The 27,763-nt window shown below is 44.6% G+C and overlaps 1 protein-coding gene across 1 annotated transcript; it reads left to right on the top strand.

Moving 5' to 3' along the window:
- The first annotated feature begins 4,815 nt into the window (after positions 1-4,815).
- LOC130882539 (serine protease inhibitor A3N-like) lies at positions 4,816-15,241 on the top strand. Its single transcript, XM_057782746.1, has 5 exons — positions 4,816-4,860; positions 6,748-7,391; positions 9,576-9,849; positions 10,773-10,923; positions 14,370-15,241. The coding sequence occupies exons 2-5, from the start codon at positions 6,758-6,760 to the stop codon at positions 14,568-14,570; spliced, it is 1,260 nt and encodes a 419-aa protein (XP_057638729.1). The 5' UTR covers positions 4,816-4,860; positions 6,748-6,757; the 3' UTR covers positions 14,571-15,241.
- Positions 15,242-27,763: the final 12,522 nt, after the last annotated feature.

Here is a 27,763-nt window from a genome sequence, read left to right as displayed (position 1 = left end):
TAGATGTTAGCTATTAGCTTGCTGCAAATTGCCTTTATTATGTTTAGGAATGTTCTTTGTATTCCTGATCTCTTCAAGGCCTTTATCATGAATGGATATTGGATTTTGTCAAAGGCTTTGCAGAATCTAATGAGATGATTTTGTGTGTGTGTGTGTTGCTTTCAGTTTATTTATGTGGTTACCTTGACAAATTTTAGTATGTTGAACCATCCTTGCTTCTCTTGGAAGAAGCCTACTTGATCATGGTGGATAATTTTTCTGATGTGTTCTTGTATTGTTTGTCAATATTTTATTGAGTATTTTTGTATCAATGTTCATGAGGCTAATTGGTCTGTAATTCTCTCTCTTATTCTTAATGCGTCTTTGTGTGGTTTGGGTATCAGGGTAACTGTAGCCTCATAAAAAGAGTTTGACAATGTTCCTTCTGTTTCTATTGTGTGAAACAATTTGAGAAATAATGATATTAGTTCTTTGAAATTCTGATACAATTCTGCACTGAAACCATCTGGTCCTGGTTGTTTTTTGTTGTTGTTGTTGTTTTTTGGTGTGTGTGTAGGGGGCTTTTGGTGATTGTTTCTATTTCCTCAGGGGTTATAGCTCTATTTAATCTGCTTATCTGGTATTGGTTTAATTTTGGTATGTGATACTTATCCAGGAAATTGTTCATTTCCTTTAAATTTTCCAATTTAGTGGAGTACAGATTTTTGAAGTATGATCTGATGATTCTCTGGATTTCCTCAGTGTCTGTTGTTATGCCCCCTTTTGATTTCTGATTTTGTTAATCTGGATATTCTCTCTCTCTGCCTTTTGGTTAATTTGGATAAAGGTTTGTCTATTTTGTTGGTTTTTTTTTTTTTTGAAGAACCAATTCTTTGTCTCATTGATTCTTTGCATTATTTTCTTTGTTTTTATTTTATTGTTTTCAGGCCTCAATTTGATTACTTTCAGCCATCTACCCCCCTGGAGGAGCTGGCTTTCTTTTTGTCCTAGGGCTTTCCGTTGTTCTGGTAATTTGCTAGTGTGGGATTTCTGCAGCTTCTTTGTGTGGACATTTAATGTTAGGAACTTTCCTCTTAGCAGTGTTTTCATCGTGTCCCATAAGTTTGCATATTTTGTGTGGTCATTTTCATTGAATTTTAGAAAGTCTTTAATTTCGTTATTAATTTCTTTCTTGACCCAGTGGTGATTCAGTTGAGTGTTGTTCAGTTTTCATAAGTTCGTGGGTTGTAGAATTCTAACTTTAAGTCGTTGTTATCTGATAAGACACAGGAGGTTATTACAATTTTTTTTATCTGTTGAGGTTTGCTTTGTTACCAAGTATATGCTCAGTTTTAGAGAAGGTTCCACGAGGTGTTGAGAAGAAGGTATATTTTTTGAGTGTTTGAGTGAAATGTTCTATAGATTTCTCAAGCCCACTTGAGTCATGACATCTTTTAGTTCCTTTATTTCTCTGTTAAATTTCTGTTTGGCAGATTTGTCCATTGGTGAGTGTGGGGTGTTGAAGTCTCCCACTATTATTATGTGGGTCTTGATGTGTGATTTAAACTTTAGAAATGTTTCTTTTCTATTGTGTGTGCCCTTCTATTTGGGGCATAAATATTTAGAATTAAAACTTTATCTTATTGGATTTTTCCTGTGATGAATATGAAATGTCTTTTTTCATCTCTTTTGATTACCTTTAGTTTGAAGTTCATTTTGTTATATTAAGATAACTACACCAGCTTGTTTCTTAGGTCCATTTGACTAGAGAATTTTCTCTCAACCCTCTACTCTTAGGTAATTCTGTCTTTGAAGTTGAGGTGTGTTTCTTGTATGCCACAGAAGGATGGAGTCTGTTTTCATATTCATTCTGTTAGTCTGTGTCCTTTTATAAGCAAATTGGCCCATTGATGTTAAAAGATACTAATGACTGGTGATTGTTAGTTCCTGCTATTTTTATTTTTGTTGTTGATGGTGGTATTGTGTGTGTGTTTCCCTTCTTTGATATTTGCTATTGTGGGATTATTTTTTGCTTATGTTTTTGTGGGTGTAACTAACTTCCTTTGGTTGGAGTTTTCCTTCTAGTGCTTTCTGTAGAGATGTGTTAGTTTATAAATGTTGCTTAAATCTGGTTTTGTCATGTAATACCTTGTTTTCTTGATCTGTACTGATTGAAAGCTTTGTTGGGTACAGTAGCCTGGATTGGCATCTACGGTTTCTTAGTGTCTGTATAATGCCTATCCAGAACCTTCTGGCATTCATTGTTTTCATTGAGAAGCTGGGTGTAATTCTAATAGGTCTGCCTTTCTATGTTTCTTGACCTTTTTTGTTTGTACTTCTTAATACTTTTTTATTCTATATCTTTAGTGTTTTGATTATACTATGACAAGAAGACTTTTTTTTGGTTCAGTCTCTTTGGCGTTCTGTAAGCTTCTTGTATTTTCATATGCATATACTTCTTTAGATTGGGAAAGTCTCTCATGATTTCGTTGAATATATTTTCTGTGCCTTCAAGCTGTACATCTTCTCTTTCTTCTACCCGTATTATTCTTAGGTTCAGTCTTTTCATGGTGTCTCTGAATATTTCGTGTTAGGAATTTGTTGGATTTAACATTTTTTGATTGATAAATCTATTATCTCTATCATGTCTTCCACACTTGAGATTTTCTCTTCCATCTCTTGCATTCTGTTGTCTATGCTTGTGTCTGTAGATACTGACTGTTTACCCAGATTTTCCATTTCCAGAATTCCCTCCATTTGTGTCTTCTTTATTGCCTCTATTTCAGTCTTTAAGTCTTGAACCATTGCCGTTACCTGCTTGATTACTTTTTTTTTTTTTTTTGGTTTTCTTTAAGGGATTTATTTGTTTCTTTCATTTTTTTTTGTTTGTCTTTTCTTCCATTTCATTAAGGGGTTTTTTCATTTTCTCTTTTAAGGGCCTCAATCATCTTCATAAAGTTATATTATTTATGCTTCATCTGTATTGGGATGTTTAGTTCTTGTTGTAGAGCCATTAGTTTCTGGAGGTGCTGTCTTATTCTTTATGTTGTTGAGTGTATCCTCACATGGTTGTCTACCCATCTCTTCCTCCAATCAACACAGGTGGAGCCAGTGCATTAGGGGGGTCTTTCTTTCTCCATTTAGTGTAGTTGGGGGTATGTTTGACTCCACTGATTGCTCCTTTATGTGCAGGTAGAAAAAAGCCTCCAGTGCTTGCTCTTCTAGGTGCAGGTGCTTCTGTGGCTCTGTAGGTCATTAATGTGACTGAGTATCACATGCAGAGAAATAACACCAGAAGCTGGCTGGGACTCAGGTAATCTTTTCCAGAGGAACTTTTCAATATAGTTTTTGGAAATGGCTTCTACCACTCCTCCCCAGCAGGGACTCCCAGTCACACCTCACTGCTCATGCTTCCACTACAGGGGACACCAGGCCACACCGCTGCTGCTCCAGTGTTTTTCCCTGGTTTGAGCACCAAATAGAAGCAAGGAGACAGTAAAAGTAAAAATTACCAAATTAGACCACTTCGGAAGTAGAAAGATTTATTAGGGATCAAATTGTCAAGTCTTTCTCTTGGGGAGCAAGGAGAAGAAGCAAAATATCAGAAAAGAAAGCAACTTTTATAGGACATCAGGGTAGGAAACTTTGAGCTGATTCAGACTGTCTGGATTGAGGGTTAACTCGGCACCCTTGCTAAGATAGCTCACATTTGTAGGAAGTTTAGGATGAACTCAGGAAAGCATAAGTTTGCCATAGATAATCTCTGGTAAGCAGAGACCTGCCTTTAGGACTCTGTTTGTCCAGGCAAAATCCTTCATGTTAGGACCAGCCCCTTCATTTGGGGAATTTCATCTTTGGATCTAACTCTGGTGGCTGAGTCTCTATCCACACTGTTGACCCATAACATACACTGGTCATCCTCAAGAGACTAAGACTAAGTTGCAATTCTCAAGAAATATTTATCCTGAAGCCATTCTTAATGCGAGTGATCAGAGCACAGATGTAGGCTACCCAAATTCCATGTCTCAGTGTGGAAGCAGACTCATGAAAACGTTATAGTGTAACTACACAAAGAAAGTCACAAGTCAAAGCAAGTTTGAGATGCAGAGGTGGAAACCTAAGAGAGGCAGCTGCATCAAGTTGGGGAGCTTCTCTGCTGGCTGAAGATGCTATCTGCTGGCATTTTTAGTTTTTGTAAGATGTCTATAAGTTAATAGAATCTATTGTCACGGGGTTGAGTTATGACGTGGAGGGAGACAAACATGGCAGTTCCAGAGAGGCAGCACTTAGCCCAGGAGAAAGTAATTAGCCTCTGGTCCTGCAATGTTCCCATCTCTTCCCAGTACTGAAATTAAGATCATCCAGCCAGGCTCTGCAGACACAGAATCCTTTCAGGGATTTCCATTCACTTCCAGACAAGGCAGCTTTTCTTCAATATGTCTAATGTCAAAGAGGGCTGAGTGAGTGTCTGTTGAGAATACGTCCATTGTTGCCAGACAGGACAGTTACACAGATGGAACAGAGTTGGTCTTTTGTTTTTAACCTCTGTTTACTCCCCATCTCCACACTGAACTTTGAACCATTGCAGAAAAAGAAGCCGTGACCTTGAAATCCAGCTAGAGCTAGCTTATTGATTGGAACACAGTGATAGGTGTTTCTGTTAGCAAGAGTTTCTAAATTCATGTTAACAGAAATCATCCTGCCTGCCAGCTTCCGGTCAGATCACAGAGCACACCTTGTACAAGCCAGCATTTCCTAAGAGGTGGGAGGTGTCCCTGGTGGGGATAAATAGACCTGAGTGTGCATCAGAGAATGGCACCACAGGAGAGAAGTAACCCCAAACACTGGACTCTGCTGTCACAGACACTGGCAGCTCTGCAGGTAATACCCATGATTCCTTCTCTCTGGGGACAGTGGAAGGTGCTTTTCCAGGACTGCAGTACTGGCAGTGACCGGGGATCTTGGTTTGGAAGAGGGGTGAGGAGTTTTCCTGGGGTACTGGGTTGGAGTCAGGGGACATTTCTGGGTGCACATAAATCTTATTGGTCTAAGTCTTCCTGTCTATGGAAGATGCGGGTGTCATGGGCTCTGCTCCTGGAGACTGAATGGAGCCTGCTCCTTCCCACCCTCCACAGGGAGAAAGTATTGAGACCTTATATTGACTAGGTGCTGCTGTCATAGCTGTGGGAGACAGGAATGCTGCAGAGTACCCCTGTGGGAGGTGGCAGTTCTGCTATGCTTGTAGCTGACAGGAGATGCCTTGGTATCGGGAACCCCAATTCCCCAGAAGCACTCATGGCCCAGAAGAGGAGCTCCATCCTTTCATAGCCAGGAAAAGAAGACAGCAGCTTAGCCACACAGCCAAGTCTCCTGCACAGAAAGACTAGCAGGTTTTCTGTGGAAATAATTCTGAGGTAAAATACAGTTGAATGCTTTTTCAAAGAAATGGATGCATCAGTCTGACAGGAAACACAGGGTAGAGGCAGCTGAAGACCCTGACCCCTCTGCAGTCATGTGACAGCCCTGGGGACATGTGGCTCAGCTCCAACACCTCCCTCGCCTGCTTCCTACATTCCTCTCCTATGTTCTTCTAGTCTTCTCTCCCCTCCGTCTCTCCCTTGGCTCCCTCATCTAACCCCTCCCTCCTGCACCTCTTCTCCTGCCCCCTCTTCACTCCACTTTCTCACTCCTACTTCGTCTCCCCATCTTGTCTTCTCTCCTTGCTCTCCGTCTCTGCCATCATCCTTTCCTCTAGAGTCTCTAGTTCTCTTCTGAACTCATCTATAGAGGAGACAGAGGCTAAAGTTGGGCACCAATGTTTACCATGATCACAAGCTTTCAAATGTGATATTTTAGGATGCTTGCCGCTCCTACTCCATGGGTGTACGGAGGAGATGGCCCTCTGAACATTCCCTACAAATGCTCCCAGTTACCTTAATAAGCCTGACACTTTCACTAATAACATGTCCTGGGCCACTCACCAGGCTACACAGAGATGTCCATCCATTTGCTTGTTAACACACAGCCATCCTGACAGTCGAAATGAAATATGGTCCAGGGGTCAGAGACTGGGAAGCCATTCCTTTTTCTACCTCCTAGGAGGCCATACAAGCTGAGATACAAACCACCATGTGGAATTCTGGCTGGACTGAAAGAACCAAATCCTATTAGTCCTAATGTCTGTTCTGAAGGGTGGCAAGGCAAGGTCACTGCAACAGATATCTGCCTGACTTCCTCTCAATTAGCCCACCCCATGCCCTGAAACATGAATCAGATGTAGCCCAGGACAGTGAAACGTCACGGACATATCATTTGGAGGTTGGGGAGGGCCATTTGCTACTGATCTAATTCAAGGATCCCTCACTAAGAACTGACTAGAAATTGGTGCTGTGGGATGGGGCACAAGTGCAGAGTATTCCTTGATTTCTTATGAGTCCTTATGAAAAGGAGAATCTAAGATTACACAAGGCTTTTGCCCATCTCCAGGTCCTTGTCTTCCTTCCTTTGTTACCATGGCATGTCCCTTCATATCTATGGATCCTGACTCTCTATTAGAAAATTGACTACTACACATACTTTATCCAGGGGTAACAGGGTGCATGGGATCTGGTGCTGCCATTTGAGTGGCCAGAGGATCTCCTATGGATGGCCCCAAATCCAGAAAGAAGCAGCAGAACAGGGATATAATTCAGGCCAGGAAGGAGGACTAGGAGATGATCAGGATACAATCAGGACCTCCCAGACTCTAAAGATCTTTCTTTTCAGCAGGAGAAGAGAGATGATGGCCATCCTTATAGCTCTTGTACTTTTGATTGCTGGGTTCTGCCCTGCTGTTCTCTGCCAACCAGATGGTACAATAGGAACCACAGTCCAAGAAGAAAAAAATAGTGGGGCAGGAGTGGACAATCTAGCACTGGCCTCGACCAATACTGACTTCGCCTTCAGCGTCTACAAGGAGCTGGTTTTGAAGAATCCAGATAAAAACATTGTCTTCTCCCCACTCAGCATCTCAGCTGCCTTGGCCGTCCTGTCCCTGGGAGCAAGCAACAACACACTGCAAGAGGTTCTAGAAGGTCTCAAGTTCAATCTCACAGAGACCCCTGAGGCAGACATCCACCGGGGCTTTGGGCAGCTCCTCCTCATGCTCAGTCAGCCAAATGAGGAGCTGCAGATCAGCATAGGCAGCACCATGTTTGTTGAAAAGCAACTGCAGATCCTGGCAGAGTTCAAGGAGAAGGCGAGGGCGCTGTACCAGGCAGAGGCCTCAAGTGTCAACTTCCAGCAGCCTCATGAGGCCAAAAAGCTCATCAATGACTATGTGAGGAATCAGACCCAGGGGAAGATCAAGGAACTGATCTCGGACCTAGATGAGAGCATATTAATGGTGTTGGTGAACTACATCTACTTTAAAGGTGAGGATGGGCTCTGTTTTGGGGGTGTTTGGAGAGGGTGTTGACTGTGCACCTTGTGTTCTTACACTGAGCACTGGAAAGGAAAGGCTCATGGCCTTAAGAACACGGGTGCCTAACTTCTTATTACTAGCAGCCCTTATTTTGGAATTTAATTTTTTGATATAGGTGTGATTCCAGGTACATAAACCACAGGATACCTTTTCAGTATTCAGTCTGAGACAGCTAAATTTCACTGTGATATAAAATTACTGAGTAGCAGAATACATAGACCACATGTCCAGTTGTGAGTGTGCAGAAGTCAGGGCTTCTCCCTGCAGAGACGGTGTCTTAGTCAGTGTTCTACTGTAGACCACATATCTACAGTAACTTCTATAAAGGAGAACACTCATGCACTCAGACCATTATTATCATGGCAGAACATGGGAGTGTGCAGGCAGACATGGTGCTGGAGCAGTGTCTGAGCGTCTTACATCTTGCAGCCAAAAGAAAGTGATCGGGCACTCTGGGCAGTACCTTGAGCACTTATGAGACCTCAAAGCCTGCGTCACAGTTCCTCCACAAGACTGCACCTGCTCTAAAAGAGCCGCGTGTCCAAATAGTGTCACTCCCTATGAGCCTGTGGGGGCCATAGCATTCAAACTACCACTGAAGGGGGCCCTCTCTCCGCCCACTCCAGCATGTCTAATGTGCTCCAACAGAGTCTGTAGGCCAGAGAACCTTCTTCTCTAGAAGGATCCAGGTGCTCTGGGGACTTCCTGACCTAAGGAGCCTGGCCATCTCAGCCTTGAGGGGAAAGCAGTTTGGCTGACAATTATCTAAGTGACCCGTGGGGACTTTCTCTGCTGGACCTCTCCTCTGAGCCTTTTCTGTCATGTTGGACATGGAAAAGCAAGGACTGAGGAAAGCCATTCGTGAGAGGGAAGTGTCAGCCAGCCAGTGGTCTGTATTTAGTGTCTGACTAGCTCATGGAAATTTAGTTTGTAAAATTAGGAGCCCAGGCATCCTGCGGGGTCACAGTGCTGAAGACACCCTCCTAGGAAATGAATCTGGGGTTGAGAGTTGGGACACTAGGCTGGAATTACTTTAGGGTAAGAGTTTATTGGAGAGACATCCAGACTCCACATCCACAAAACCCTGTGTGATAGACCAAGGAGCGGGGTAACGGCCCCACAGGATGAGTTCCAATGAAAATACTGATGAGACCTGTGGTGGGTTTGGAACCCTGGACTCTGGATAGTCAGGGCAGAGGAGCTGAGGATCTGAGTCCATAGACATAAAACCAATAGGCTGGGGACAGAGGAAGGTAGAGGATGGGAGTCCAGGCTGATCCCAGAGCTCCTGCATTCTGAAGGGAGGGAATCAGAGGGATGGGTGAAGGATGAGGCTACAGGGCATGGCTCTCTGCTGGCCACAGGACTCCTGCTCCAAGGCCACTTGACTGTGAGGTGGGGATGTGTACTTATGCTGCTGGATCCTGAGCCCAAGAAACTGTCACAGTATCAAGTCTTCTAGGCTGTAATGCAGATATGTACTTGGAATATGGGGACAATCTGAGTAGTATAATTTTGATTCATGGATATGCATGTAGCCCACATGGGAGAAGAGGACTCCTTGCCTATGTCTTCACTATCTGAGTATGGGGTTGTGGTAATGCAACACCGAGAATTTGCAGATCTCACAATCTTCAGTCTAAACCCACTCATGGTTCTGGGCACTGACTTCCATTAAGGGGGTTCATGCAGAAGGGCACCATCAACAGATCAGGATTTTGGAGAACACGGTCTCTCTTGTCCTGTTTCCCTAAAACCTGTCCCAAAGTGACTACCTTCTAGACATGATTCCTCCTAAGGAGAGGTGGTCCTCATCTCTGCAGGCTCCAATCTCATCATTTTCAATCTCACGTGTCTATGACACAACCCAGCCTCAGATCCCTGCCTGTTTCTTAGACATCTCACATAGGGAAGCTTTGGTTATGAGATCCCTTTCCACACTAAGCCTGTGGATCACTTCTCATTCCTAGTTCTGCATCTACCAAGCTTTTTACTAATCTAGATTAAACAACCTGAAAGGGACACTCTGTGGCTGAATATGGACTGATTACTGTCAAGACTTAGGAACAGGGCAAAAATAGGGTGGAGGTGGAGTCTCTCTGCTGATGTTACAATTGATCTGGTCCACATTTAGGGAAATGGAGGACGCCCTTTGACCCTGATTCCACATTTGCGTCTGACTTCTACTTGGACAACGAGACGACTGTGGAGGTGCCCATGATGAAACTTAAATTTCTGAGCACACCCTACTTCCGGGATGAGAAGCTGTCCTGCAGTGTGGTGGAACTGAAGTACACAGGCAATGCCAGCGCCCTGTTCATCCTCCCTGATCAAGGCCGGATGCAGCAGGTGGAAGCCAGCCTGCAGCCAGAGACCCTGAGGAAGTGGAGGGACTCTCTGAAGCCCAGGTGCGTTTCTACTGGAACCAGAGCTGGCCTGGCTCTGCATCTTGCTATGGCCTAAGGCCCAGTGTCCCTGAACTTCAGAGTCTCACTAATACCCATTGTGAGGATTAGAGAGTCAGCAGAGACAGGTGGAGAGGAGGAAAAATTTTCTCTGCTGACTTGATAGTTTGGGGCCTGATTTTAATGTCATTCTTTTGTTGCTCACAAGATGACATCAGCTAGAGCAGGCACCGATTTTCCTACGTGTCTTCCAGGCTGTAATTACAAGGAATCTTGCATGGGTGTGGGAAGGCAGAGGGAGTGAGGGTGAGAGAAGATCAGCTCTGAGAATCAGCTCTGCCCTGTGCAGCCATCGCATCCCCTCATCACTCATTCATTCATCATCACGAAATGATGATGGGAAGACCTCCTGTGTGCTCTGCTCTGATTTATACCCAGAGAGTATATCAGAGACTAAAGCACTAAGATTCTTAGCCTTGTGTACTCACCTTGAAATTGAGAATGAGAGAGTGGGGATGTGGAAATGCATCTAGTCATGGTTCAATTTGTTAAAAGGTGACAAGGGGTGAAAATAAGAAGGGGAATATCCAAAAATAGAGAAATCTAGAGTCAGGTGGGTGTGCATTTTTAAATAGGTGGATCATTAAATGACGTCTGAGTCCACATGACAGGGGAAGGACTGCATTTTGCGGATCTGAGAACAAAGCATATTCAGTGAGGGAACAGCTGGTACCAAGCCCCATTGCCTCTCCAGAACTCATGGGTAATTAACACAATAGAAAAACAAAATCATGGGATGTAGACAGGGATGGGAAGAAGATTTCTCTCCAGTGAGAGGGCCGTCTGTGGAGAGCTGCCCCAGCTACAGTGTGGTTTGAGGGGAACACACAGTTCAGTGACTCTTACATTTCTCTTTCCATTCTCAGCATAATTGATGAGCTCTACATGCCCAAGTTCTCCATCTCCAGTAACTACAGCCTGGAGGGCATCCTTCAACAGCTGGGCATCAGAGAACTCTTCTCCATACGGGCTGACCTGTCTAGGATCACAGGGACCAAGGACCTGAGAGTCTCTCGGGTAAGCCAAGACACACTGGGTGGTTCTCATTGGTGCCTGAATATAGATGAGGCTATGTGTGTGGGGGATGGCAAATGTGTGTGAAAGCCTATATTTAAGAGATTCCCACATGCTCAGAGAGATGATTACAACCTAGATACTCCTGCTGGGTACCATGTAGCCAGTACCTCCTCTATTCTCTGAAAAAAGAAAAAAAACCTCACCCTGAAGCCCAGGGCAGGGAAGAGCCTGTGCTTGGTCTTGGAGCATTCCTGGACACAGCCAGTGCTGTAGTGCAGATGCCTCCCCCAATCTAGTCTCTGCTTCTTTTTTTTTTTTTTGTGGGAAGAATTTTTTATTTATTTAATTTTAATTTAATTTTTATTGGTGTATAAATAATACCATTCAAAATTTCTACTTCCTCCCCTCCTCCCATTTCCCTCCTACTCCCCCACTCTCCCTCTTTTCCTCCCCCTCCAGTCCTAAGAGAGGGCACGGTACCCTGCCCTGTGGGAAGTTCAAGACTCTCCCTCTCCCATCCAGGCCTAGGAAGGTGTCCATCCAAATATACTAAGATCCCCAAAAGCCAGTACATGCAGTAGAGACAAATCCCAGTTCCATTATTATTGGCTTCTCAGTCTGCCCCAATTGTCACATACATAGGGTCCAGTTTGATCCCATACTTGTTCAGTCCCAGTCCAGCTGGATTTGGTGAGCTCCCATTAGCTCAGGAACACTGCCTCAGTGGGTGGACCAACCCCTCTCAGTCCTGACTTCCTTGGTCATATTCTCCCTTCTTCCGCTCTTCAACAGAACCTTGGGAGCTCAGCTCAGTCCAGTGCTCAGATGTGGGTCTCTGTCTCTATCTCCATCCATCGCTAGATGAAGGTTCTATGGTGATATTCAAGATAGTCTTCGGTCTGATTAAGGGACAAGGCCAGTTCAGGCACCCTCTCTTCCACTGCCCAAGGTCCGAGCTGGGGACATCACTGTGGACTCCTGAGAACCCCTCTAGAGCATAGCCTCTTCCCAACCCCAAAATGGCTCCCTTAATTAAGATATCTTCTTCCCTGTTCCCATATCCCTCCTTCCTCCATCTCAACCATCCCACTCCCCCAAGCTCTCCCCAACCCTCCCCTTCTCCTTTTTCTCTACCCCTCTCTCCTTCCCCCCATCCCACCCCACCCCCATGCTCCCAACTTTTGCCCAGCGATCTTGTCTGCTTCCAATTTCCAGGAGGATCTATATATGTTTTTCTTTGGGTTCACCTTATAAGCTTCTCTAAATAAACTTCTCTAGAATCGTGAACTGTAACATGATGGCCTGCTTGTCAGGGTTTCTATCCTGCCTCATTCCCATAGTCATTCAGCCCCAATGAAATCACACAGAGAGTCTACATTAGGTTATAAACTGATTGGGCCATTAGCTCATGCTTCTTATTTACTCTTATAACTTATATAGCCCATTATTCTTATCTGTATTAGCCACATGGCTCAGTACCTTTTTTAGCAGGGCAGGTCACATCTTGCTTCTTCGGTGATCTGAGCAGAACTCTGGAGGAATAGGCTTCCTCCTTCCCAGAACTCTCCTGTTCTCATCACCCCACCTCTACTTCCTGTTTAGTTGACCTGCCTATATTTCCTGCCTGGCCAATCAGTGTTTATTAAAAACATGATTGACAGAATACAGACAATTCTCCTGTACCACTTCCCCCTTTATTTTTAAAGATTTATTTATTATTTATACAGCGTTCTGTCTGTCTGTATGCTTGCTGACCAGAAGAGGGCTCCAGATCTCATTACAGATGACTGTGAGCCACCATGTAGTTGCTGGGAATTGAACTTAGGACCTCTGAAAGAACAGTCACTGCTCTTAACCTCTGAGCCATCTCTCCAGTCTCCCTCTTTTTAAAAAATTAAAGATGTCATTGTTTTTTACCGCTGAGTAGTACTCTAATATGTAGATGCGCCAAACTTTCTTTATCCATTTTTCTACTGAGGGGCATCTAGGTTGTTTCCAGGTTCTGGCTATTGCAAATAATGTTGCTATGAACATAGTTAAACAAATGCTTTTGTAGTATGATTGAGCACCTCTTGGGTATATTACCAAGATTGGTATTGCTGGATCCTGAGGTAGATTGGCTCCCAGTTTTCTGAGAAACCGCCACACTGATTTCTAAAGTGGTTGTACAAGTTTGCATTCCCACCAGCAATGGATGAGTGTTCCCCTTACTCCACATCCTCTCCAGCATAAGCTATCATTGGTGTTTATGATTTTAGCCATTCTGACAGGTGTAAGTTGTTTTGATTCGCATTTCCCTGATAGCTAAGGAAGTTGAACATGTCCATAAGTATCTTTTGGTGATTTGAAATTCTTCTGTTGAGAATTCTCTCACCCCATATTTTAATTGGGTTATTTAGAATTTTAATGTCTAGTTTCTTGAGTTCTTTATATATTTTGGAGATCAGACCTTTGTTTGATGTGGGGTGACCCTCTGAGTCAGTAGGTTGCCTTTTTTGTTTTGTTTTGTTTTGTTTTAATGACTCTTCCCTTTGCTTTACATAAGCTTCTCAGTTTCAGAAAGTCCTATTTATTCATTGTTGCTCTTATTGTCTGTGCTACTTGGGTTATATGTAGAAAGTGGTCTCCTGTGCCCATGTATTGCAGGTTGCTTCCCACTTTCTCTTCTATCAGGTTCAGTGTGGTTGGATTTATATTGAGGTCTTTAATCCATTTGGAACTGAGTTTTGTGCATGGTGATAGATATGAATCTATTTTCATTCTTTAACGAATGGTTCTGGCATAACTGGTTGTCAACCTGTAGAAGAATGAAAACAGCCTCAGCTTCTTCACTGCAGAGCTGGCCTGCTACTTCTTGACTAACACAGAGAATAGCCACAATAAAGGAAACAGCAAGGATTGACTGGTAATTGTGATGAAAAACTTAAGAATAGGGGATAAGATGCCTTAGAACCTCACACTACATTCCCAGATGCACAGCCTGGCAATGCCTTATGTTCTGTCCATTGGCTGCTCTTGAGTGCTGGGTGGAAATCTGTAGCAGCAGTTCATGGCGTTCTGGGAAAGAGAAGCCACGCCATGTGTATTGTTATTGTATGTCCTAAGGAGACTGGAGCAAGAGGGGGGCTGAAGTCTGCACTGACTGCCAGTGCCCATCTGTTCCCTGTGGGTCTCCTGAGAAGCTGCCTGTGGAATAAGAACCAACATGCCTACTCCCATCCTTCAGATAGTGCTGGGTTTAGGACAACACAGATTCTCAAAGACTGAGCATTCCTAGGGTGTGCCTCATCTCACACCCTGAGCAGAGACTTGGAAACCCCAGGGGTAGAGCTCATGGCAGGAACAAACAAGCTCACCAGTGTCTGAGGCCAGCAGTCAATGCTTGCTCCAGGAATCTCCTCTCCTGCCCTCCCTGGTCTCCAGTGAGTCATGTCTTTCTCCCACAGGTGGTCCATAAGGCTGTGCTGGACGTGGCTGAGATAGGAACAGAAGCAGCGGCTGCCACGGGAATGATGTTGATGGGATCGGCTCTGATTTTGGAACCTCTGGAAGTGCATTTTGACAGGCCGTTCCTGATGATAATCTTTGACACAGATACTCAGTCTTCACTCTTTATGGCCAAAGTCACAAATCCCAAGGAAAACTAGAACTTCCCAAGTGGTGAGGCTTCTTCCTGGGAGCCAGGGATTAAGCCTGTATGTGGGTCTCTACGTGCATTTTGGCCTCCATGCTCTGATTGGCTGTGGTGTGCCTGGATTGGACAGTGGCAGCGACTAACTGTATGGCTCGACCAAGCGCAGGGTTCTGAGGACAGACAGTGTCAGGTTCCCATCCTCTTGGCAGCACTAGCTCATGCTCCTGAGCCTGAACTCTGTCTTTGTGGCCCCTCCCTGCTGCCTCTCCTCTATGTGCCTATGCCCAAAGCTTGGGCCCTGGCAGGTAGACTCAGTTCCTATCAAGGCTCTGGTTATGTCTGCCTTTATGTTCCTCAGCCTTTATGGGAGGATGCACACTTAGAGGTCAACCATGTTCCCTCATGCCCAGGACTTAGAAGGGAAACAACCACCCTGAGTCAATTTCCTGCATCTGCAACTACTTGGTGTTCAGTTCCTGCCTCACCCTTTTCCTCTTTCACTCTCTGCCAACCCCTGTCCCTTGCAGGGTCTCCTGGTCCTGCCCACATCCCGCACAGTGTTGGAGCACTCGCTCCTGCAGCTGCCTGGAGCTGGTTGGTCTGACCAGCTCCTTTCCCCAGTACACCTGTTAGTATTTGGGCATCTGTACTGGCCTGACCTGGGTACACATCCTCAGCCACTAAGAGCACCTCCTGTGAGGTAGTTTCCTTTGAAAAGGGTCTTGCCCCCCCCCCCCCGTGTGTGTTTCCTTCTCTGCCCCTCTTTTCTCTTCTACTGCTCCTGTCTCCAGAGGCTGGTCGTCCCCTTCCCCCCTTTTTACATCCCCAATCACTTCCCCCCAATAAATCCCCCACACACCTGAGCTCTGCCCCATGGTGTCTTTCTTTCTCACACTGCTTTTTAAAATTACATTTTTTTATTAATTAATTTATTTAATTATTAAAGATTTCTGCCTCTTCCCCGCCACCACCTCCCATTCCCTCCCCCTCCCCCAATCAAGTCTTCCTTCCTCCTCAGCCCAAAGAGCAAGCAGGTTTCTCTGCCCTGTGGGAGGTCCAAGGACCACCCACCTCCATCCAGGTCTATTAAGGTGAGCATCCAAACTACCTGGGCTCCCACAAAGCCATTACGTGCAATAGGATCAAGAACCCATTGCCATTGTTCTTCAGTTCTCAGTAGTCCTCATTGTCCATTATGTTCAGCGAGACCGGTTTTGTCCCATGCTTTAAAGTGGTATTGGCGCATGTGTCCAGAACCTTACAGCAGCCACACAGCACATGATGTAGTGACACACGGCCATAGGCTGGCTAGGCCCTTGCCTGAGTACTGACAGGTGCGTCTTGCTGCATGACATGAGGCAGGCTGGTTTAATGCCTGAACGTTAACATTCCTACATTTTGCTTATTATGAAAAATGGGGAAATGAAAGGAAATATCAGGTGGGACAGGGATGGGAGCAGTGACTTCTCAAGACTACATCTAGCTGACTTGGGAATCTTAGGGGAACCTGAGAAAGTTGAGGAGCTGGCCACATCCTGGAGCAGCTGGCTGTGTCACAGCCCTCCCGGCTCTGTGGAACCATCCAGTGTCTCTTGGACCTGGCCAGATGCTGTTTGAGGGGGATTCAAATCCACTTCCGGGAACACCTGGGCATGTTTGAGAGACTTTGTGCCTCCAGCCCTGTGGCTGATGGTTGGTGGTCCTGTAACAACACCTACACCTAACTGGTTTGATTAGAGAGAGGAAATTGATGAAGTGCAATATGATTAGTAGAAACAGGAGAACACAAAGCAGCCTAGGGGAGAGAGAGGGGTCTACTGAAGTAGCTAAGGTTGTTCCCCTACCCCAACAATAGGGAGACAAGAAGGAGAGGTGGGTCCCCAAAAGTCCCTCAAGACTGATGGCATCCGGTGTCTAAGAAAAAGAAGATGGACCATCCTGATACTGTGATATCTACCCACGGGATTATATCTGTGTTGGCTTGTTTCCCATGAGTGAGGCAGAAAGATCCAATGACTTTTTAAGCAAGGATCAAAGATAATGGCTCAAACCATTTAGTTGCTTGTCAGAAAAACAAAGCAAAACAAAAAACAGGAAATCAGGGCACTGAACACAAAAAAAGGACAAGGTACAAAGGCTGGAGGCTGAAGGACCTGCATCTGAGGAATGAAGGCACAAGCTGCTTAGTTAAGGTGGAGAGCTGGGGATGCTGGGCCCAAAGGATATGAAGTCCAAGAGACAAAAGAAAAGCTTCACTTGTAGGAAATTGTTGGAGGTGATTGTTGGTGAAACGGACCAGCTGTAGCCTTGAAGGCGGTGACTGGAGGCTCCTCTGTTTCCATGAGCACCAGAAGGAGGCTGGACACTCAACACTCACTCCCACAGGATTAGGGAAGCTTTATGATGACCTGAAGGAGGGCATCTCACTAATCTTAGCCGATGCTGTGCAGAGTAGTCCAGAATACAGGTAGTTGGAAAGGGGGCTGTCATCTGGGTCATTCTGGTTCCCTGTGTGCCTCAGACCACGTGTGGGTGGGGGCACTGCCAGAAGAGCCTGACAGACTCATGGCACCAAATGTTGCAGTTTAGTGATGGCTGAGCACAGACCACAATATACAACAAACTCACATGGGAGTTTATCGATCAGGGTAGAGTGAAAGAGAAAGTCGTGCTGGTCCACTGGGAAAGGGAAGTGAGGCAAAAGAGAAGGAGGGACCGGTGAAGCTCACCTTTAAAGGGGGCTTGGTGCACGTGCACAGAGAGCCTCACAGCAGCCATGACACAGTGACCTTCGACCACAGCCTGGCTATGGACTACTCTGCACAGCATCGGCTATATTTAGTGAGATGCTTCAGGTCATGTATGCTTACCTGAATACTGAGGGGTGCATCATGCCAGGTGTCAGGGATGGACCAGCATAATGCTGGAATGCTAACAGCACCTACTTAGGGCAGAGAAACATTTTCTGCTTACCAACCTCACTCAACAGATAGATGCCTCCACCTTTTTTAGCCAAAAAGCAAGGCAAGAAGCAAATTATCAATGAACACAAGTGCACAGAAAATGGCCAGGCAGTGTTGGCAGGGGTGTGGCCTCCAGTGACAACAGGGTAGTAGGGATTATCACTGACACTCTGTGACATGTGTGAAAGCCCTCTGACCTACATGTTATCATTAGTTCTTTTTATGGATGAGGAAACTGAAGCCCAGAGAAGCTTAGTCATTTTCCCCACATAACATGAGGAATGATTCAGTTAGTTCTCTTTATAAGCTTAATTCTCTTGATTTGAAAGATTTGTTATTAATCTTTCTCAAAATTTACTTCAAGGTCTTTGCCAGGGTTCACTTTCTGCTGGGTCTATTCCTGCTAATTGATGAAGTCTCAATATTCCTTTTTTTTTTTTTTTTTTTTTTTGGTTTTTCGAGACAGGGTTTCTCCGTAGCTTTGGTGCCCGTCCTGGAACTAGCTCTTGTAGACCATGCTGGCCTCGAACTCCCAGAGATCCGCCTGCCTCTGCCTCCCAAATGCTGGGATTAAAGGCGTGCGCCACCACCACCCGGCTCAATATTCCTTTTTGAATTAACTCAGAGACCTTTTCTACACAAGTCTTATTCTTTTTACTCAATTTATGTGATAAAAAGATAATTCTAAGATAATATCTCTCCTCTGCATTGAAATTCCTCTAGGGGAATTTTTGGTGATTCATATGAACACAATACAGTTAAGCTTCAGATCCTCGTGATTCACATGTACAATGTGTAATTTCTCTTCAGTCAAAGCCAATTCTCTTTCAGTTTCAGCTGATAATTTCCTGGGACTACTTGAGTCCTTGTCACCATCTAAGGTTTTGTTTAAATTAGTCAGTTCATCAGGTTTTATCCCAATAGTGGACCATAGATTGGAATTGTCTTCTAGCAGTCTTTGAAAATCTTTAAAAGTCTGCAACTGATCTTTCCTAATTTGCACCTTTTGGGGCCTAATTTTATGTAAACCTATTTTTATAACCTATATAATTAATAGAATCTCCTCTTTGTATTTTTTTAGGAGAAATTTGTGATTCCCCAACAAGGCAATTTTTTTTTACTTCTTCAAACATTTTTTTCTAAAGTATCTACATTTTAATCAGATGTTGTTCATATATGGTAGACTATAGATTGTGGAAATTACTTATGTATCATTTCCGATGGCTGCAGTATAAAATATTGGCACAGGGTGGGGATATTTATCATTCCCTGTGGGAGAAACTTCCATTGATATGTCTTAGCAGTCTTAGAATTATTATAAATAGGCACCGTGAAGGCAAATTTTTCTGTCTTTTTCTTGTAAAGGTATAGTTAATGAATGATCTTTTAAATCAATACCTATAAGAGGCCATTCTTTAGGCAATAGAGAAGGCAAAGGAAATCCAGACTGAAGAGAGTCCATTGACAGAATGAACTTTTCAACTGTTCTTAAATATGTTATTATTCCACTGAGGGAAGAAAAGGTTTGGACTGAGTCACAGCTTCAGAAGTTCAGGCCAGGGCCTACTGACATCTTTACTTTGGGCCTGAGGTAAGTCAAGGTTTGTGCATCAGAGACACTGTCAAGAGGATGAGGGCTGGGACAAAGTCCAATGGGTAAAGTGCTGGTCTCACATGCATGGGGACCTGAGTTTTATTCCCTGATAGAGAAGAAAATCCCAGATCTGGGGAGCTGGAGACAGGTGGATTTCTGGGACTCCCTGATGAGCCAATCTACATAATTCAGTGACTTCCAGACATACAAAGAGGCCATATTTTAAAAATAAGGTGGATTAGGAATGACAGGTGAGGTTGAACGCTGACTTTCATTTGGATGTCCACACATGGGTGCACACATATACATTCACAAACACAGAGAACCGTAAATGTTCAAGAAAAAAGAGAAGTGGGTTGGGAAGCTTGCTTTATGGTGGAATGCTGGCTTGGATTATATTTGTGAAGTTTAGGATTTCCAGTACTGTGACATTGAGAAGACAAGTCCCAAGAGAGGAGGAAATGGCTGCAGCTCAGCCTCTGTATCTAGAGTTCTGATGAACTCAAACAGTTGGATAACAAAAGCCATCATTCACACTACCAGGAAGGCAGTATGTTTCTTCAGCTGTTACATTAGTGTGTCCTTGCTTTATGGTGGAATGCTGGCTTGGATTATATTTGTGAAGTTTAGGATTTCCAGTACTGTGACATTGAGAAGACAAGTCCCAAAAGAGGAGGAAATGGCTGCAGCTCAGCCTCTGTATCTAGAGTTCTGATGAACTCAAACAGTTGGATAACAAAAGCCATCATTCACACTACCAGGAAGGCAGTATGTTTCTTCAGCTGTTACATTAGTGTGTCCTCACAGCTGGGCTGGGTGAGGGTCAGTGAGGACCAAAGCTGTGTTGATTGAGAGGATGGACACCTGGCTTGGTTCAGCATTAACTGGTGACCCTGGGATTCTGCAGAGTTGGCAGTCAACAACAGAGCCCAACAACAACAACAACAGAGTCAACAACAGAACTTGGCAGGTGCTGGTGAGGATGCAGCAGAGTCTTAGGCATGAGGAGTAGAGCAACATAGGGGCCATCGTGGTCTCCATGGGTGGAGAGAAAGAAGGGCAGGAAGGTAGGCTCCTGCCTAGGAAAGAATCCACTGTAAGACATTACTGTGGTGTTGAAATGATCCACACAAGGCAGTTTTGGCAACAATGCTATTAAACCAATTAATGGTTTAAGTACTTTTATTATTGATCAGACAAAGAGCGAGCTTATGTCTTCGAAAACTCTATAGGTGCTAAAGTGCAAGAGCACAGCATATTTAAAGACAGATACCACAAAGATCATAATTTATATTCATTTAAATGCAGATCAGATTTATTTGAAATGTTCTTTCTTGGCAGAGAAGAGTGATTATCTCAATCATAACATGACAGTTGAAGTTGACTTATAACATCTTTATTTATTTTGATTTCCTTTACTTACTCTGGTTGACTCTTCTGCACCATGGACAAGTCCATGGAAATCTCAAATTCATGGAAGGCAGATGTAACTGCTGGATGGGTGGGGGGGCAACAGAGATGACTGAGCCAACACAAGATGGAGACTAAGGACTTACCTTAGTCATTTCAGGGTGAACCTGCTTGTTGTCTTGTGACATGTCTGTCCTTACTCTCTCCCTTGATGCTAACAACTCTTATAAGAGGGAGTCTGGTCTTCTCACTCATCGACTGATGCAGAATTGTCCCCAAATGCTAAGCTTGAAGCAACAAACATGGAATATCCCACAGTGTCAGGCACCAATGAGGAGTCAAGCTGGGTGGTTTGTCCTCAGGGCCTCTCATGAGTCACACTGTTGGCTAAAGAAAGTGCTGGAGGTTCTATGTCCAAATTTACTCCATGACCATTTTCTTTTTCTGAATGCTAGGAACTGAACTCAGGGTTTTATGCTTGCTGTGCAAGGCCTCTACTACTGAGCTAAATCCAACCATCTCAAGGGTTTTGATGGGAAATCTCTCTGAGCCTTCTCAAGGGATGAGCTGAGCCCCCAACAACACCATCAGGCTGGCTTGCCAAGAACTTCTAAGGGGGAAGAGAAAGAGAGGAAGGGAGAGAAGGAAAAAGAGAAGAAGAGGAGGAGGGAGAGAGAGAGAGGAGAGGAGAGGAGAGGAGAGGAGAGGAGAGGAGAGGAGAGGAGAGGAGAGGAGTGAGTAGAAAAGAGAAGAGAAGAGAGGCTGACTTGGGAAAGAAGTGCCGCAGCTGATATTCACTTAATTGATGTTACCTTACATGATAAACACACTGAAGAAAAAGAAAACACAAAATACTGTACAAACACATTCTTAACATAAGATGACAGAAACATGTCAATTATAATTCTCCTTTCTGTTTTTGCCCGGCAATCTTGTCTACTTCCCCTATCCAGGCAGATGACTATACGTTTTTCTTTGGGTTCACTTTCTTATTTAGCTTCTCTAGAATCACAAATTATATGCTCAATGTCCTTTATTTATGGCTAGAAACCAATTACGAGTGAGTACATCCCATGTTCCTCTTTTTGGGTCTGGGATACCTCACTCAAAATAGTGTTTTCTATTCCCATCCATTTGCATGCAAAATTCGAGAAGTCATTGTTTTTTACCGCTGAGTAGTACTCTAATATGTATATATTCCACACTTTGTTCATCCATTCTTCCATTGAAGGGCATCTAGGTTGTTCCCAGGTTCTGGCTATTACAAACAATGCCGCTATGAACATAGTTGAACAGATACTTTTGTCATATGATAGGGCATCTCTTGGGTATATTCCCAAGAGTGGTATTACTGGATCTTGGGGTAGGTTGATCCCAAATTTCCTGAGAAATCGCCACACTGATTTCCAAAGTGGTTGCACAAGTTTGCATTCCCACCAGTAATGGATGAGTGTGCCCCTTACTCCACAACCTCTCCAGCAAAGGCTATCATTGGTGTTTTTGATTTTAGCCATTCTGACAGGGTGAGGTGGCATGGGGCTAAGGGGAAATGGGGTGAGAAACGTGAGAAGGGGAGGATGGGGGGAGCTTGGGGGAATGGGATGGTTGGGATATAGGAAGGGTAGATACGGGAGCAGCAAAATATATATGCTAATTAAGGGAGCCATCTTAGGGTTGGCAAGAGACTTGACTCTAGAGGGGCTCGCAGGTGTCCAGGGAGATGTCCCCAGCTAGTACCTTGGGCAACTGAGGAGAGGGAACCTGAAATGACCCTATCCTATAGCCATACTGATGAATATCTTGCATATCACCATAAAACCTTCATCTGGCTATGGATGGAGATAGAGACAGAGACCCAATTTGGAGCAACGGACTGAGCTCTTAAGGTCCAAATGAGGAGCAGAAGGAGGGAGAACATGAACAAGGAAGTCAGGACCACGAGGGGTACACCCACCCACTGTGACAGTGGAACTGATCTATTGGGAGCCCACCAAGGCCAGCTGGACTGGGACTGAATAAGCATGGGTTGATTCCGGACTCTCTGAGCATGGCGGTCAATGAAGGCTGATGAGAAGCCAAGGACAATGGCACTAGGTTTCCATCCTAATACATGAACTGGCTTTGTGGGAGCTTAGCCTGTTTGGATGCTCACCTTCCTGGACCTAGATAGAAGTGGGAGGACCTTGGTCTTCCCGCAGGGCAGGGAATCTGGACTGCTCTTCAGTATCGAGAGGGAGGGGGAATGGAGTGGGGGGAGGAGAAAAGGAGTGGGGATAGGGGGAGGGGAGTGGGGGGAGGGGGCAATATGTGGGAGGAGGGGGAGGGAAATGGGAAACGGTGAGGAGGTGGAAATTTTAATTAAAAAAGAATAAAATAAAAAAAGGGAAAAAAATAATTCTCCTTTCTGCAACTAGTCACTTGCCCTTACCTGATATTTATAGCTACCTTCCTCTACTATTCTTCTTGGATTTTCTCCACTCTCAGCAGGTCTCTTTTTCTGGAAGAACAACCCATACCTTCATTCTTGAAGAGTCTATGCCCTTCCGTGGTCATCCTGCCAGGATTAGGCCATTGTTGTTTTCCATAGCCTTTAATCACAAGACAAGGTTGTACAGAGAGATACCCTGAAGGATCTCTTGCACACCAGGCATAAACTTTCTTACCTCCACTGTGGAGAGCAATGCAATTTTCCCTTGGTAATCTGGATCAATCACCCCTCCTAACACTGTTATTTCGTTCCTTGTCTGTTTGTTTAGGGGCATCAGAAGGCCTTTGTGGCCAGGCAGAAATCTGAGCTTCCAGTTATGTGGAATGTTCTTTGTATCTCCTGTCGGGAGCTACCCCTCCTCTTGAACCATAACTTCTAGGCCAGCAGAACTTGAGGTCAAAGAAACAGAAAGCAAAAATTTTCCAAGGGGGTCACTATGAAATGTTGATAGGAGCTGTTCTACTTTTAACACCCCAGTTCTGGGACCTGTGTGTCCTGGAATTTGGAGAAACTCTGCAATGTATTGGATGCTGATTCAAAGCATATACCCCTTCTGAAGAACCCTAGACAAGCTCACCAGGCTGCTGCCACCTGATTGGCACTATAACTGTATCTCCAAGAGGTCATTCCATAATTCTATCAGGTCTTCTGCTTCAGGATGGTAGGTAACATGGTAATACCAGTGAATTCCATGATCATGGGTCCACTGATGTACTTTGATGACTGTGAATGAGTTCCTTAATCAGAAGCCATACTGTGTGGATAAGGCATTCAGTAAACGCACAGATGATTGTTTTGGCAGAAGCATTACATGCAGAAAGGCAAATGCATAACCAGAATAATTATCCACTCCTGTGAGAGCAAAACTTTCCATGGAGGAAGTTGTCCAATGTAATCAACCTGCCTCCAGATTGCTGACTTGTCACACTGGGGAACGGTGCCAGGTCTGCTGCTCGGTGTTGGTCTCTGCTGCTGGCAGATCTGGCACTCAACAGCAGATGTAGGCAGATCGGCCTTGTTGAGCCCATGGATAACCCCATCGATGCCACCATGATGACTTTGTTGGTGAATCCACCAGCAATGACAGGGATGACTGAAGAAAGAAGTCAACTGTTGACAGAATGGGTCATCCTACCAACTTGATTATTGAACTCAGCTGAAATCAGCTTCTGATGAGTTTTACATAAGACATATGGATATTCACATACTTCACCCCTTTGGAGAGCTCTACCCACATATTTTCTTCCTTAAATGTCTTTCTCACCAATTTTCCAATCATGCTTTTTGAAGACCCTGATCATCCAGCCACTCTATTGGCAACAGCCTATGAAACAGTGAACAATCTCACATCAGAGGTGATGAGGAAAGAACGGGTGAGGTAGAACAGGGCTAAGAAGATGGAGCGATTGAGAGGATGCTGGTGGGAAGGGTGTAGTGACATGTGCCTAGGATTAGGGTGAGTAAATGTCCATGGAGGGGCCACATACTCTATGCCAACATTGAAAGGAGAGGGAGCCAAAAGTTCAAGGTTCTGATCAGTCGTAGGAGGAGGCTTGGCCTCTGCCAGGAGAATCCAGTGAGTATGGCAAAGAGCTCAGAGGGAGGGCAAAGAATTGAGGCAAAAGAAAGCCTGAACATATGGGATTTCAGACAAGTTAACCCATGCATTGGCAGAATATATAGAGATCAGTGAGAATCTGGTAATAAAATAAGGCATTTATTGACCATTGAGAATGACTGTCAAGTTTATATTCCACCCAGAGCATATTACAGTAAAAAAAAAAAAAAAAGGTGGTGGGGCTTAATTGGATCTCTGAGTATGAGACGGAAAGAGGCTTAAGGATAAGAGCAAACAGAGTTGGAGAGTTCAGTTGGGAATGGAAAAAGTCCATGGTTGTGCCAGTGAGACAGATAGAGCAAGCAGATTGAAACACAACCTTGAAAAGGCAGCAGTGGAGAACTTTAGAGTGAGGAGGAAGTGGGAGAGACTTAGAGAAGAGCCCTGAGGAATGCCAGCAGGTGGAGTTGAAGAGTCCAGTTTAGACTGGGAAGAGCCCATGACTGAGCAAGTAAGAGAGAGGAAGGGGAAGAAAGACAGCCTTGAAAAGATAACAGTAAAGAGCTTCAGTGTGAGAAAGCTAGAGACCCTTAGAGAAGAGCCTGGAGATATCTCACCAGCAGGAGGATTCCAATAGCATAGGAACAAAGGCACAGGAAGGATGCAGTCAGTGATGGAGGGATGTTGTAATAGGAGTGGCCGGCGGTCTGCTTCCCGCCACCCAGCTAGCTTTATCCGAAATAATTACACGGAAACTGTATTCTTTTAAACACTGCCTGGCCCATTAGTTCCAGCCTCTTATTGGCTAACTCTTACATATTGATCTAACCCATTCCTAATATTCTGTGTAGCACCACAAGCTGGCTTACCAGGAAAGATCTTAACCTGCGTCTGTCTGGAGTGGGAGAATCATGGCGACTGCCTGACTCGGCTTCTTTCTCCCAGCATTCTGTTCTGTTTACTCCTCCCACCTAAGGGTTGGCCTATCAAATGGGCCAAGGCAGTTTTCTTTATTAATTAACCAATAAAAGCAACAGATTAGAAAGAAATCACTCCCACATCAGAGGGACAGAGGCTCTATCTGAGGGTGTCCACAAAGAGAAAGAGACTGCTCAGAAAGATGACCTGAATCACATTGGACAGGCATCCCTCTCCAGAGGATGGGTTTCCCAGGAGTGCATACGGGAGCTGCCTGATAAACAAAGGGATTTTTGGTCAACAGGGTCCAGTAGTAGAAAAATAGGGAGAGATATCAGACTGTAGGGACACACACGGAAGAGGCAGCTCCAAAATGACACTTCAACAAGTAATGGTGGACAGACAGGTGGGCAGAGGTGAGAATGTGGATGTATTGGATAGGGTTTCTATTGCTGTGGTGAAACATCAGAACCAATGACAAAGTTGGGGAGAAAAGGGTTCCTTTGGCTTCCTGTCCCACAGCAATGTCCATTCTTAATGGAAGTCAGGACAGGAACTTGAACAGTTAAAGCCCTGAAGACTGAACAGATGCAGAAGTCATGGAGTGGTGCTGTTCACCTGCGTGTCCACATGACTCGCTCAGCCTGATCACTTTTAGAACCCAGGACAACCATTCCAGGGATGGCACCACCAACAATAGGCTGGGGACTCCCACATCAATCACTATTTAAGCAAATGCTCTACATGCTGGACTACTGCCCCTAACTCTTAGGGATATTTTCTCAGTTGAGATTCCCTTCTCTAAGATGATGATAGTTTGTGTCAAGCTGTCATAAATTTAGACAACACAGTGGGGGAGAGAATAGCTGGAAAGGCAGAGTCTAAAATTTGGAGTTGAATAAGGTAGGGAGTGAAGAGAGAAGCAAGGGATCCACATTCAGGAAGGTCAAAAACAAGAACCTCACTTCAGTTAGGGTGGAGGATTCCTTCCAAAGGTGCCTAATGTTTTCTCCCTGGCTTCAGCAACAAATGGAAGCCAGGAAGCAGTAAAATCATCAAAATAGACAACTCTGTGGACAGAAAGAAAGATTTGTTGGGAATCATACTGTCAAGTCTTTCACTTTCTCAGGTGGGCAGAGAAAAGGAGCAAAATGTCAATAGGGGAAGCAGATGTTCAAGGACAGCAGGGACGGTATCTCTGAGAGATTCACCCCGACTGGATTAAAGGAAAACAAGTTGCTCTTGCTGAGGTTGCAGATGGTTGTGCCAAGATTAGGGTGGCTCCTGAGAACAGAAAAGCACCATGGGTGATTTGCTTTTCTGGCACAGAGATCTGCCTTTAGGCCTCTGCTTATCCAGGCAAAATCCTTGTTAGGACCAGCACCTTCATTTGGGGGACTTCATCTTTGGCCCTAACCCTACCTGCTGAGTCTCTATCCACGCTGTTGACACATAACACACAGTTGTCATCCTCAAGAGACTAAGAAATACTTTATGCTGGAGCCATTCTGAATGCGAATGATCTGAGAGCACAGACGTAGGCCTCCACATGTTCCAGTGTGGAAGCAGATTCATTGCGTAACTACACAAAGAAAGTCACAAGTCAAAGCAAGTTTGAGATGCAGGGGTGGGAACTTCAGAGAGGCAGCTGCATCAAGATGGGGAACTTATCTGTAGGCTAAAGATACTATCTGCTGGCATTCTTAGCTTTTGGATTGAAGCTTATTGTCTATAAACTAATAGAATCTATTGTCACAAGGTTTAGTGCATAAACACAGGGAGGCAAACAGGCAGTTCCAGAGAGGCAGCACTTGGCTCAGGAGAAGGTAATTAGCCTCTGGTCCTGCAATGTTCCCATCTCTCTCCAGTATTGAAATTCAGATCAGCCTGCCAGACTCTGCAGACACAGAATCCTTTCAGGGGTTTCCCTTCAGTGCCAGACAAGGCAGCTTCCCTTCAGAAGTCTGATTCCAAAGAGGGCAGAGTGAGTCTCTATTGAGAATATTCCCATTGCTGCCAGAAAGGACGGTTACACAAATGCAGATTGGATTTGTCTTTTTGCCTCTGACTACTCACCAGCTGCAAAATGAACTTTGAAGCATTGCAGAAAAAGAAGCTACGACCTTGAAATCCAGCTGCAGCTGCCTTATTGATTGGAACACAGTGACAGGTGTTTCTGCTAGCTAGAGTCTCTAAATTTATGTTAATAGAATCATCCTGCCTGCCAACTTCTGGTCAGATCACAAAGTGCACCTTGTACTTGCCAGCATTTCCT

The sequence above is a fragment of the Chionomys nivalis genome, chromosome 10 (genome assembly GCF_950005125.1).
Source record: "Chionomys nivalis chromosome 10, mChiNiv1.1, whole genome shotgun sequence".
NCBI classification, from domain to species: Eukaryota; Metazoa; Chordata; class Mammalia; order Rodentia; family Cricetidae; genus Chionomys; species Chionomys nivalis.
This window is presented reverse-complemented; position numbering and strand designations above follow the sequence as displayed.

Coding starts and splice junctions, on each gene's coding strand:
- LOC130882539 (XM_057782746.1), top strand. CDS start 6,758: ATGATGGCCATCCTTATAGCTCTTGTACTTTTGATTGCTGGGTTCTGC. Junction 7,392..9,575: donor GAACTACATCTACTTTAAAG/GTGAGGATGGGC, acceptor GTCCACATTTAG/GGAAATGGAGGACGCCCTTT. Junction 9,850..10,772: donor AGGGACTCTCTGAAGCCCAG/GTGCGTTTCTAC, acceptor TTCCATTCTCAG/CATAATTGATGAGCTCTACA.